At 53.1% G+C, this 10,594-nt stretch overlaps 1 protein-coding gene across 3 annotated transcripts; it reads left to right on the top strand.

Moving 5' to 3' along the window:
• Positions 1-571: 571 nt before the first annotated feature.
• Positions 572-5,172, top strand: LOC123493444 (katanin p80 WD40 repeat-containing subunit B1 homolog KTN80.3). 3 transcript variants are annotated; one of them, XM_073511094.1, is made up of 8 exons: positions 572-2,885; positions 3,022-3,374; positions 3,458-3,522; positions 3,620-3,742; positions 3,849-3,923; positions 4,004-4,122; positions 4,570-4,638; positions 4,742-5,172. In XM_073511094.1, the coding sequence occupies exons 2-8, from the start codon at positions 3,365-3,367 to the stop codon at positions 4,821-4,823; spliced, it is 543 nt and encodes a 180-aa protein (XP_073367195.1). In that variant the 5' UTR covers positions 572-2,885; positions 3,022-3,364; the 3' UTR covers positions 4,824-5,172. The 3 variants fall into 3 exon arrangements, 2 of the variants coding, with proteins under 2 accessions (XP_073367195.1, XP_045089924.1); XR_012205610.1 differs by having other exon boundaries at positions 572-3,374; positions 4,365-4,638; XM_045233989.2 differs by having other exon boundaries at positions 572-3,374.
• The last annotated feature ends 5,422 nt before the right edge of the window (positions 5,173-10,594 follow it).

The following is a 10,594-nucleotide window of genomic DNA, read 5'->3' as shown; positions in this document are numbered from 1 at the left end:
GAGGAGTCGGTGCTTGAGGAGGGTGCCCTCTCGGCACCCGGCGGTGAAGTACTCGATGGCCTGGACCTCGTGCACTCCCTCGCAGGAGTTGCGGAGCTCGGCCCATCGCGTGAGGTAGTCGCGGGTCGACTCGTTGGGCCCTTGGACGCAAAGGGAGAGCTGGCGAGGCTTGGGAGGCCGCTTGTAGGTGCTGGTGAAGTTGCGGACGAAAACCTCGGTGAAGTCCAGCCAGCTGTTGATGCTATATGGCTTGAGGCTGTTGAGCCACGTGCGCGCCGTCCCTTGCAGCATCAAGGGGACGTACTTCACGGCGACGCGCCGATTGCCGTTGGCGATGCTGACGGCTGTGGAGTAGTCGATGAGCCAATCTTCTGGCTTCACCGAGCCGTTGTACTTGGCGTGTCTCTGGGGAGCGAGAACCCTTTGGGGAAGGGCTCGTCGCGGATGCGGGGGCCAAAGCATGGCGGGCCGACATCGTCTTCTTCTTCTAACGCCAAGGACCGAGCAAGGCGGTCGATCCTGTGGCGGGCGTCACTCTCGCCGACTCCTTCTCGGCGGCCGAGTCGGTCGCCAAGAGTCGGATGCGTGATGGGCGGCGGAGTGAGGCGTCTTTCTCTTCGAGGCGGGGGAGGCGGCAGGTTTCCTTGGTGTTCGACCGCCCGAGGGCGGCCATCCGCGTCGCGCTCGATAGTGATGCGAGTCCGGCTGCGGCTGGCAGCCGGCTCCTTGTCTTTCTTCTGGCGCGTGCCGCTCGCAGTCGGCGAGCGGGACGTCGCGGCGTGTTCCCGGCGCGGGGGATGGCTATCAGCTCGGGCGCCGGCTTCGTGCCGTTCTGCAGCCGCGTCGATCAGCTGCTGGATCCGTCTTGTCATGTAGGGGAGCTCATCGGCTCCCAGCCCATTGAGCTCCTCTGCTGCCGCCTGAGCGGCTCGCAGATTCTCGAGCGGGGTGGCGTAGACGGGGCGATCCGCGCCCAGCATGCTGGCAACGGTTGCGCCGCGCTTCTGGACGAAGCCGGCTCGGCTCGGGCCGCTAGGCGGCGGCGTCCCGAAGGCGGCGCGGTCGACTTCGCGTTGGTGGGCCTCAGCGAGGCGTCTCATCGAGGCTATCTTCTTGCTCTCCGCGATGAGGGCAAGACGGCGTGCCTCCAGGGTCTCGGCGTCGGCGTCGGCCGGGAGGGGGATGGAGAGGTCGTGCATTGCCGCTTGCTGAACGTCGCGGGCGCTCCCGCCCGAGTTGGAGACGTGGCTGATGACCAGCACTTCGGTGACAGCGCTGCTGCCGCTGTCAGCTCGAGGGAGTGGGTCGTCGAAGACCACCACGTCGGAGGGGTAAGCGTCGAGCGACGCGGTGTCGGAGTCGATGAGCATCGGGTCGGTGGAGCCGACAGACTCCATGTCCGCAGCGGGCTCGCTGGTGACGTGAAGTTGGTCGAGGAGGCTGACGAGGCGGCTCTCGGGGTAATCGGTGCCTGCGTCGGACGCAGGCTCGTCGGAGATGCGAGCCTCGCCGAGCAGATCGGCGAGGCGGCTCGCTGCACAGGCGTCGTCGACGCCTTGCAGCGCGTCGGGGCAAACGCCATCGGGCGCAGCAGGCTGGCTGCGCTCGCGGGGAAGGAAAAGGGTTCCCGTCCAGAACAGGTCTCCGGACGACGGTGCACCTGGCCCCACGGTGGGCGCCAAATGTCGGGTGGTTGGTGCGACATATGCCAAAGGATGGCTTATCATTGTGGGAGCCAATAAAACGTCGCCGGTGCCTGGAAGCGGGATAAGGCGAAGACATGCACGCCGGCGAATCTTACCCAGGTTCGGGGCTCTCCGAGGAGATAACACCCCTAGTCCTGCTCTGCGGGGTCTCCGCATGATCACTAGATCGATAAAGAGTAGCTACAATCGCTCCTAGAGCTGTTGGGGTCAAGGGAGAGGAAGAACAAGGCTAGCTCTTGCCTCTCTCTATCTATGGTGTGTGTGTGCTATGCTTGGAAGTCAAACATGCAGAGGTGTGAACCCTTTGCATGGGTGCTCCGGGGGGTTTATATAGGCCTACCCCCGGGGGTAAAATGGTAATCCGACTGGGAACCGGCCCCAGCCGTCAATGTCTACGCCTGCCGGCTTCTCCGCCGGCTGGTGGGTCCTGCCGGCTGGTGGGTCCCGCCGGCTGCCGGCTACTCGGTCGACAGGCCGGCCCCACCGCCTAGGGTCTTGTTGGCGGCTGCTTACTGTAGCCGCGCCTCTGATGATGAGGGCTTTGTCGAGGTAAGCGTGGCTACAGTGATCCGCATCGGGGGCTATCACCGTAGCCTCACCTCGTCTTGTCTCCTTAATGGGGCTCCTGCTTCGAGGAAGGGAGTTGCCGGCTTCTGAAGGCCGGCCATGCTCCTGGCCGACTAGGAAAAGCCGGGCCGCCTTCACGCCTCTCTCTGGCTGAAGGGGCCCGCGGTCCTTGGGCCGTTCAGGAGGGGGTCGTGGATGACGTCGCGGCTGGCGTGGCTACAGTGCCTGGCCGCACGGGGGACATCCCCCTGTACGGCCTCCTGTAGCCGTGCCCGCCTCGGGCTTAGGGGGTCGTGGGCCGCACTGTGGCCGCACCCCGTCATGTCGCCGTTATGTAGGAGTGGTTGTGGTCTTGGCCGGCTTCTAGGAGTCGGCGTCCTTCTTGACCGGCTTCTTGGAGTCGGTGAGGCTGGGTCGCCTTCCGGGAGTCGGCTTTTAGAGGTAGCCGGCCGGGGAAGGCGGCCCAGATGCTTGGAGTGCTTGAAGGCCCAAAGGCCTGATAAATTTTCTTAAGAGCCAGGGGTAGTCGGTTAGGCTACCCATGGCCACTTACTCCGACAGCTAATGTTCGCTTCAAAATGGATCTCTCTACAAGTGCCAGAATGATCCCTGGTAACTCACATGCTTCTGCTGCTCCCACATATATACCTAGGTCCAATATATTTGCATGTAGTAGTGAAGGATCCACTTTCGTGCCTGGTATTGTCCCAAGGCATGTTTCTAAAGTGGATGCTGGTTCCAATCTCAGTGAAGCCGCCGCTGCTGCCATAAAGCCTGAACAATTACTAAAAGGTCATCTGGCTGTGGATCATGACAAAGATGTTCATCGTTCCGTATTTCAGTCAAAGCCAATTACTTCAAAAACTCCACAAAGGAAATTTATAAGAGAAACATCAAGTGATGGGGACATTAACTGTTTTGGGCCATTGTGCACTGAAAGTGTTCAGTCTAACAAAGTTGATAACTGGTATGATGTTTGTGGTTTCAAAGAAACAAAATCAGCAGTTGGAAGGAATCCACAATTTGTGAATGTTAACAGAACAGTAGTGTTTGGATCGAGCCAACTGGTGGAATCAAGTGAGAGCAGCATAATGCAAAATCGTAAGTGCTCCGCTGAATTGGTATTGATATTATTTGATTTGAATATTTGATCCTCCTAGGGTTATCATCATGCTCTTTGTCAGGAGGAACGGGACATTTATTTGCGAGTTACGAGAGAAGCGAGTACGCACCAACATCAGATGGCTTGGTATACATTACTTCCGAAAATTTAAGTTATGTTATTTGGGATGCCTTTGCTCATTCTGTTCATACCAAACCCAACTCTATATTTTCTACTTCTGTAGAGACAATCTTCATTTGCTGGAGAACGCAGTGCATCGGCTAATGATGACGATCTTATAGCTGACCTAATGCAAAACCATCAAGAATTCATTCATGGCGTGAAGTCGCGGCTGACAAAACTAGAGGTATTGAAGGAAAATAGAATCAGCAATAACATTTACTGCTATTATTTGGGAGACATGATTATGGTGCATATATTGAGTAATGGTAATTTCCATGTGATATTTGCAGCTTGTGTACCGCTGTTGGCAAAATAATGATATCAAGGGCTCTGTCAGTGCTATGCGAAGAATGTCGGATCATGCTGTGTGTACTTCCTACCATACCCCTAATACTGTAGTCTCATTCTATACAATGGCTGATGTCTTGCTCTATCTGTCTTGTAGGTTACTGCTGATATAATTAATGTTCTTATTATGGAAAAGAGTACCAAGTATATTACACTAGACATTTGCACTTCTGTTTTACCTCTCGCCTCCAATCTTCTTGAAAGCGGATATGACAGGTATTTCATCTTATTTATTCATTCAGGGTATTATAATTTACCTTTTACCTTCCTATTGTACACTGGATAAGGTTTACTGATAGCCATTGCTGTGTTCCGTACTGTGGTCTTTTACTGCCCTTCGACTGTTATTAAAAAAAAATCTTCATAGTTCATACAGTTTTAGTAGTATGAAAAGTCACAGATAATGTGATGGTAATATTTGGGCTTATACAAGTGTTTGTTGTCATCTACGCCCGCAGACATTTGAACGTTGCCTTGGCGACGATCCTTAAGCTTGTCAAAAGCTTCCGTGCATCAATCTTTTCTATTTTGTCGTCTGCTCCACCAGTCGGTGTAGACCTCGAAGCAGAGCACTGGAATTTTGCCCATCCCTCCATCTCATTTAGGGTGATCCTGCTGTACATACAATGTAATGCGTTTGTTCCACTTGTGCCATGTTGCTAGGTTGGAACGCTGCAGTTCATGCTTTCAAGAGCTGGATAAGATAAATGCAAGTCTCATCTCCTTGACAAGGTAAGCCCCTCTCTTTCAATTAAAAAACTAGGCGTTACTACCGAAAATCTGGAGATCTTATTAGTAATGTAAAGAACCGAAATGACACATCATCATCTTGTAGGCGAGAAGGCAAGGTTGGGAGATCAGCACGGGAGCTGAGCCTCCTCCTTCATGATATCTTCAAGACGCCAAGCAGTGTATAAATGTAGAAATTTCACCCTTTTTCTTTTGTACATGAAATATGTAGCGATGTAGGATTAACAGCTACGGCGACAGAAGAAGTATACGGGAAGTAGACACAAGTTGGGCAAAATGCATAGCATTTTCTGATAGAGATACGCAACATCCAGTTTGAGGTTAACTGGCTGAAGAGCAGCTGCTGCAGAGTGGTAGCATATAGGAAACCAAACCTTGACTGTTCTTTTTATTTCTTGCTCCTTGCCTCTCCGACTCTGGATCAATGAACAACTGTATATGACACCTTCAGTTCTGCATCTATGTTGACAGTGCATACAGTGAAAAAAGTATGAAGAAGATCTTACCTTGTCTTTATATCTGATAATGATATATCAAAGATTTTAGGATGGCTGATCACGCCTGCCTGCCGCGTGGTAATCTTCAAATCATGTGTATATACACGTAACAAGTATACACATGGATTGCAGCATGTCCTTCAGGTTCCTTTTTTTTGTTGTTGAGAAACTTGGTGATTTTTTTTTTGAAACAAGGCAAAAGATTTGCCATTTCATTAAATAAGGGAGAATGTTTGTGACAGAGCCCAACAAAGGGCGAAAAAGAAAGAGGCTGTTACTCTCGCAGCATTACAGAACCCAGATGCTTAGCGCCCGCTAACAGCCACAATTTAATCTCTTCTTTGATGTTACGCACGATCAACATGGAGGGGGTCGCGTCGTTGCGGAAGACCCTCGCGTTACGTTCCTTCCAGAGCTCCCAAGAAATCAACATCAGCATGGATGTCATGGCCTTTCTCGAGTGGCCTCTAGCTTGGGTGACTCCAATCCACCACTCGTTGACCGAACCCATCGCGGTCCAAGCCCGGGGGGTGACATCCGGGAGGCCAAGCTAGGCAACTATGTCACACCAAACTCTCACCGAGAAGCGACAGTGGCAGAGGAGATGGATCGAGGTCTCCTGGGTTTGCTTACATAGAGGACAGAGGCCACAGTTGGGCCATCCTCGGCGGTGGAGCCTATCAGCAGTCCAAACCCTGTTTTGAAACACAAGCCACGCGAAGAGTTTACATCTTGGTGGCGCCCAAGCTTTCCAGACAACAGCATACATAGGCGAAATGGTGTGTCCCTCAAATTGTGCTTTATAGGCCGAGGACGTGGAGTACACACCATCCGAAGTGAACTTTCAGGAGATCTTGTCAGTGGCGTCCGGGTCTAGCTGGATGTGAGAAAGCATCTCCCAGAGGCAGACAAACTGCTGGATGTGCCCCAAGGAGAGGCCTTGATGGGTGTTTATTTGACTCACCCAAGAGTTGTTGTGCAAGGCCGCCTAAACCAGAGAATTTTTATGTTTGGAGCAATCAAAAATCTTGGGAGCAATATCTTTGGGTCGCAGACCATTCAGCCATGAGGTCTCCCAAAAAAGGGCCGTCGCACCGTTGCCAATGGAGACGGTTGTGGCAGCAGCAAAAAGGTCTCTGTCTCGCTTGTTGCATGGTGACCCAAGTCCGAACCAGGCCTTAGGCGGATCAGACCATGCAAACCAAAGCCATCGGAGTCGAAGAGCAGAAGCAAACTTGTGAAGGTTGAGGATGCCCAGCCCCCCGAGAGATTTAGGCTTACAAACTTGCTCCCAATTAACTTTGCACTTGCCTCCCGACACCTTGTCACAACCAGCCCAGAGATAAGCACGACGGAGCTTGTCAATATATTCCAGGACCTCCGCTAGAAGTTCAAGTGATGTCATATGGTAGATGGCGATAGCGGTGAGGACTGCCTTGACTAGAACGCAGCGTCCAGCAGAGGCAACATGCTTTCCGAGCCAAGGAGCTAGCTTTCCAGCAGCTTTGTCTTTGAGGGGCTGAAAGTGGATTGCCTTAAGGCGGGTGACCGAAAGCGGTAGGCCCAGATATCTCATGGGGAAGGTTGCTCTAGTGGCAGGGAAAGCCTGAAGGATGTCGTCAAGGTCTAATCCCCCACAACGGATTGGCGCAATGCTGCTCTTTTGACAATTGGTGATAAGACCGGTGACCTCGCCGAAGGAATGGAGGGTGGAGGCTAAAAACTGAATGTCATCCTTTTGGGGGGGCAACAAAAATCGCTGCATCATCCGCATAGAGAGAGGCCCGTGAAGCGGGGGATCGTCTCCCAATTGGATGCAACTTTCCTTGTGAAGTGGCCTTAGCGAGGATGTGGTGCAGCGGGTCGATGGCTAGGACGAATAACAGCGGCGAGAGAGGGTCTCCCTGTCGCAGCCCCTTGCCATGCTTGATTGGGTCTCCTGCTAACCCATTAAGAAGCACCCTGGAGGAGGCCGATGAGAGTAGGGTCGAAACCCACTCTCGAAAGCGGGCAGGGAAGCCGTTGTCCCGGAGCATGTCCATGAGGAAGTCCCATCTGACCGAATCGAACGCCTTTTTTATGTCAAGCTTGAAGAGCAAAGAAGGCGTTTTGTTGCGGTGGAGGCGTCTGGCAAGGTTTCTCACATATAGGAAGTTGTCGTGAATACTCCTTTTCTTGATGAAAGCGCTCTGGGCAGCAGATACAAGGCTGTTCATGTGAGGAGCAAGGCGGGACGCTAACATCTTGGCAATGATCTTAGCAATGGCATGAATGAGGCTAATTGGTCTATAATCAGAAATGTCCTCAGCGCCGTCCTTCTTCGGGATGAGAGCAATATTTGCGGAATTTAGCCAGTGAAAACCACTCACATGCAAATTCTCAAAACGGTTGACAACCGCCATGATCTCTGGCTTGACAATATCCCAGCAGGCCTTGAAGAAAGCACCAGTATATCCATCCGGACCCGGAGCCTTGTCTCCCGGAAGTGCGAAAACTGCAGCCTTAGAGAAGGCAGCCCCAAGATCGGAGAGATCACAATCTTTCACAGGGATGCAGCCCCAATTAAAGTCCTTTTGCCTCGGGGGGGGGGGGGGGGGGGGCTTCTTCATAACAGAGAAGAAGTGTTTGTGAATAATATCCTTCTTGTGCTCATGGTTGGTGACCCACCCCGGACCCTGCTTGAGGCGGTGAATAAATTTTTTTCTTCTTCGATGGTTGATGCGGAGATGGAAGAATTTGGTGTTTGCATCGCCCTCTTTGAGGTTTGTGATCCTGGAGCATTGTCTTTTCCTAGCCCTCTCCAGAGTTGCTAGGCCAAGCACTTTTCGCTTTAACCTCTTCCTGAGGTCCCACTCATCCGCAGAGAGTACCCGGTTTTCTTGTGCCATGTCCAGACGGAGGATAACCTCCAAAGCCATGTGAAGTTGAACCTTAGAATCTGAAAAAATAGATTTACTCCAAGCACGCAGCCGCTGACTAGTCTTTTTAAGCTTGTGGAACAGCAGTTGACAAGGATCAGAGTGGTTGCAAGGTTCAATCCAAGCCTTTTGCACCACAGACATGAAGCCCGGCATCTTTGTCCAGAAATTTTCGAACCTGAAGGGCTTTGGGCGGGCAGGGCCATCATCATTGGCAAGGAGCAAAGGACAATGATCGGAGAGGGACGAAGAAAGGGCGTGTAGGATGTGGTTTGCAAAGGTAATATCTCAGTCCTCGTTACAAAAAAATGAGTCCAATTTGCTCAGAGTTGGGTTGGACCTCTCATTGCTCCAAGTGAATCTGCGGTTTTGAAGGTGAACCTCCTTGAGTTCGCAAGAATTGAGCGCAGCTCGAAATCTAGTGATGCGGCTGGAATCCACGTTTGGCTTATTTTTATCTCGAGCTCGATGTATCTGATTGAAATCTCCATTGACAAGCCACATCACCTCAGCCGCCGGCTTCTCATCAACCCTTGAAGAATGCATCTTTTAGGTTTGGCCGCGTTGGTCCATACACCGTAGTGATCTTAAAGGTGAGGTTGGAGGAAATCAGAGTCACCATAGCAGAAAGCGAAAAAGGGCCAAAATGGACATGGTCCACCTTGATACATTGGTCATCGCATAGCAAAAGAATGCCTCCTCGAGTGCCAGCAGCCGGACGCTGAGCGAAATGGCCGAGTCTTTGGCCACCAATGGAGGTGGCAATGAAGGAGTCAACCACCTCCAGTTTGGTTTCTTGCAAGCAAACCAGGTGGCAAGGGGTGGAGGTGATCGTTTCCCGAACAGTTGCACGACGATCAGGGCAATTGAGCCCACGGACGTTCCAGTTCAGGACAGATAAATGCAGGCGTTGTGTTAACATCTAATACCAAAGCAAACACCAAGGAGAAGACATGATACTAAAAACTGGAAGTTTTGCATTGGTGGCAAACAGTAGTCAGGAGGTACATCACACCATGGCCGTGCCAAGGCAACAAGCAGCAGTCGCAACAGGAGCAGGCTACAAACAGGCATACAAGCACCTGGGGTCTTGACGCTGTAGACTAGATGATGATGTTCTAACATGGTTAACTGGGAAGCACCAGAAAACAGCAACAAGCAAGCTCAGGCAGAGGCTGATGCAGCAGCAGCAACACTGTCTTGGAGGTCTGGGCCATCTTCACCGCCATGCACGATCAAGGCTTCTTCAACAGCAGTTGCAAGGTCGCAGTCGAGCTGGAAAAGAGCACGAAGCGCAGCAACAGCGATGTCAGGGAGCTCGCCATGGAAGAGGTCGACGAACTTGCCGATAGCAGCCTCGGTGATGGGCTCACCATCAGCAACGATACCAAGCCGACGACAGAGCAGTTGCTCGGCGAGCTGCGCAATGGGCAAGGTGTGCTTCTTCTCGCGTAGCCGGGGGCTACGCCTACTCAGGTTGAAACCTTGCACACCGGCCAGCGTCTTCCTTCGATTCCTGAGAGCCCTTGGCGCGATGGAGCTTGGTGCAGGAAGGAGAGGAGGCTGGGCCGGAACAAACAGCGGTGTTCCAACCACCGGGGACGGCGAGGCAACACTGGAGGCAGCCCCCGCTGCCTGAAAGACGGGGGTGATAGCCGAGGGCGAGGTAAACGGCGCCGCATCAACAGAAGCATCCGGGTCCGCCAGGGCTTCCGTGTTCTGAACCGTCAGAGAAGGGGACCAAAAAGCAGAGTCTGGTGCGATCTTGGCGCCGAAGCATGGCGCCACTCTGCGCAACCTGTCCACACTGGAAGGGGTGCGTAGCTCGATGGTGGCAGCAGATGTAGAGCGCGGCGAAGGTGGCGGGGAGCGGCCACGGCGGTCCGCGGACGAAGGCGCGGGGCATCTTGATCCCCTGGTTAGCAGGCGCATGGGCCTCGGCTCTCCATTGCGCAGCAACAGCGCGAAGCCTGACCCAGCAGGAGGCTGGCCCTGCGGCTCCCCCACAGTTGTGGAAGGGCGAGCAGCAGGCGAAGAGGTCTTGGCCGGCGAAGCAGCAGAAAGGCCCCCAGCGGAAGAGGGCGTGTCCACCAACGGGCTGAAGCAGGCGCCCAAGAATTTTACTGTTGTCTTGCAGAGGAAACTGCTGTTGTACACATCGTATGTGTGTGTTACGTGATAGAAAGCGTATAAAAATTGCTGCTATGAGCACGGTCAGATGAACAGTTTATACGTAGAATACGAGTTTCACGAGAACGTACTTGTACCTTGTACACGGCAGTCCGGTCTCGAAGTCACGTGAGACGGCTAGAGAAAACCCACAAGGGCACGCGCGTGTCAGAAGCCGCAGAAGATCCCCTGCAAAATCGTGCTGGACAGGACGTCAGCGTGGCCTTGGATCTGGCCCGTTAGTATTGAATCGGACGGCCCAAAGGAGGGTTGTGGGACGGAAGCGGTGCCAGCGTTTAGTCCCACATCGCTTGCCGAGCTTCGCCCAGACCATTTTATAAGCCGAGGCATGAG

The sequence above is a fragment of the Aegilops tauschii genome, chromosome 1, assembly GCF_002575655.3.
Source record: "Aegilops tauschii subsp. strangulata cultivar AL8/78 chromosome 1, Aet v6.0, whole genome shotgun sequence".
In the NCBI taxonomy this organism is placed as follows: domain Eukaryota; kingdom Viridiplantae; phylum Streptophyta; class Magnoliopsida; order Poales; family Poaceae; genus Aegilops; species Aegilops tauschii.
The sequence above is the reverse complement of the archived record's forward strand: the minus strand, read 5'-3'. Positions and strand labels throughout refer to the sequence as shown.

What these genes read in the sequence shown, in the direction of transcription:
- LOC123493444 (XM_045233989.2), top strand. Translation starts at nt 2,852, where the DNA reads ATGGATCTCTCTACAAGTGCCAGAATGATCCCTGGTAACTCACATGCT. An exon ending in CTTGAAAGCGGATATGACAG is followed by an intron (nt 4,123 to 4,569) that starts GTATTTCATCTT and finishes CCATGTTGCTAG; the next exon opens with GTTGGAACGCTGCAGTTCAT. An exon ending in AGTCTCATCTCCTTGACAAG is followed by an intron (nt 4,639 to 4,741) that starts GTAAGCCCCTCT and finishes ATCATCTTGTAG; the next exon opens with GCGAGAAGGCAAGGTTGGGA.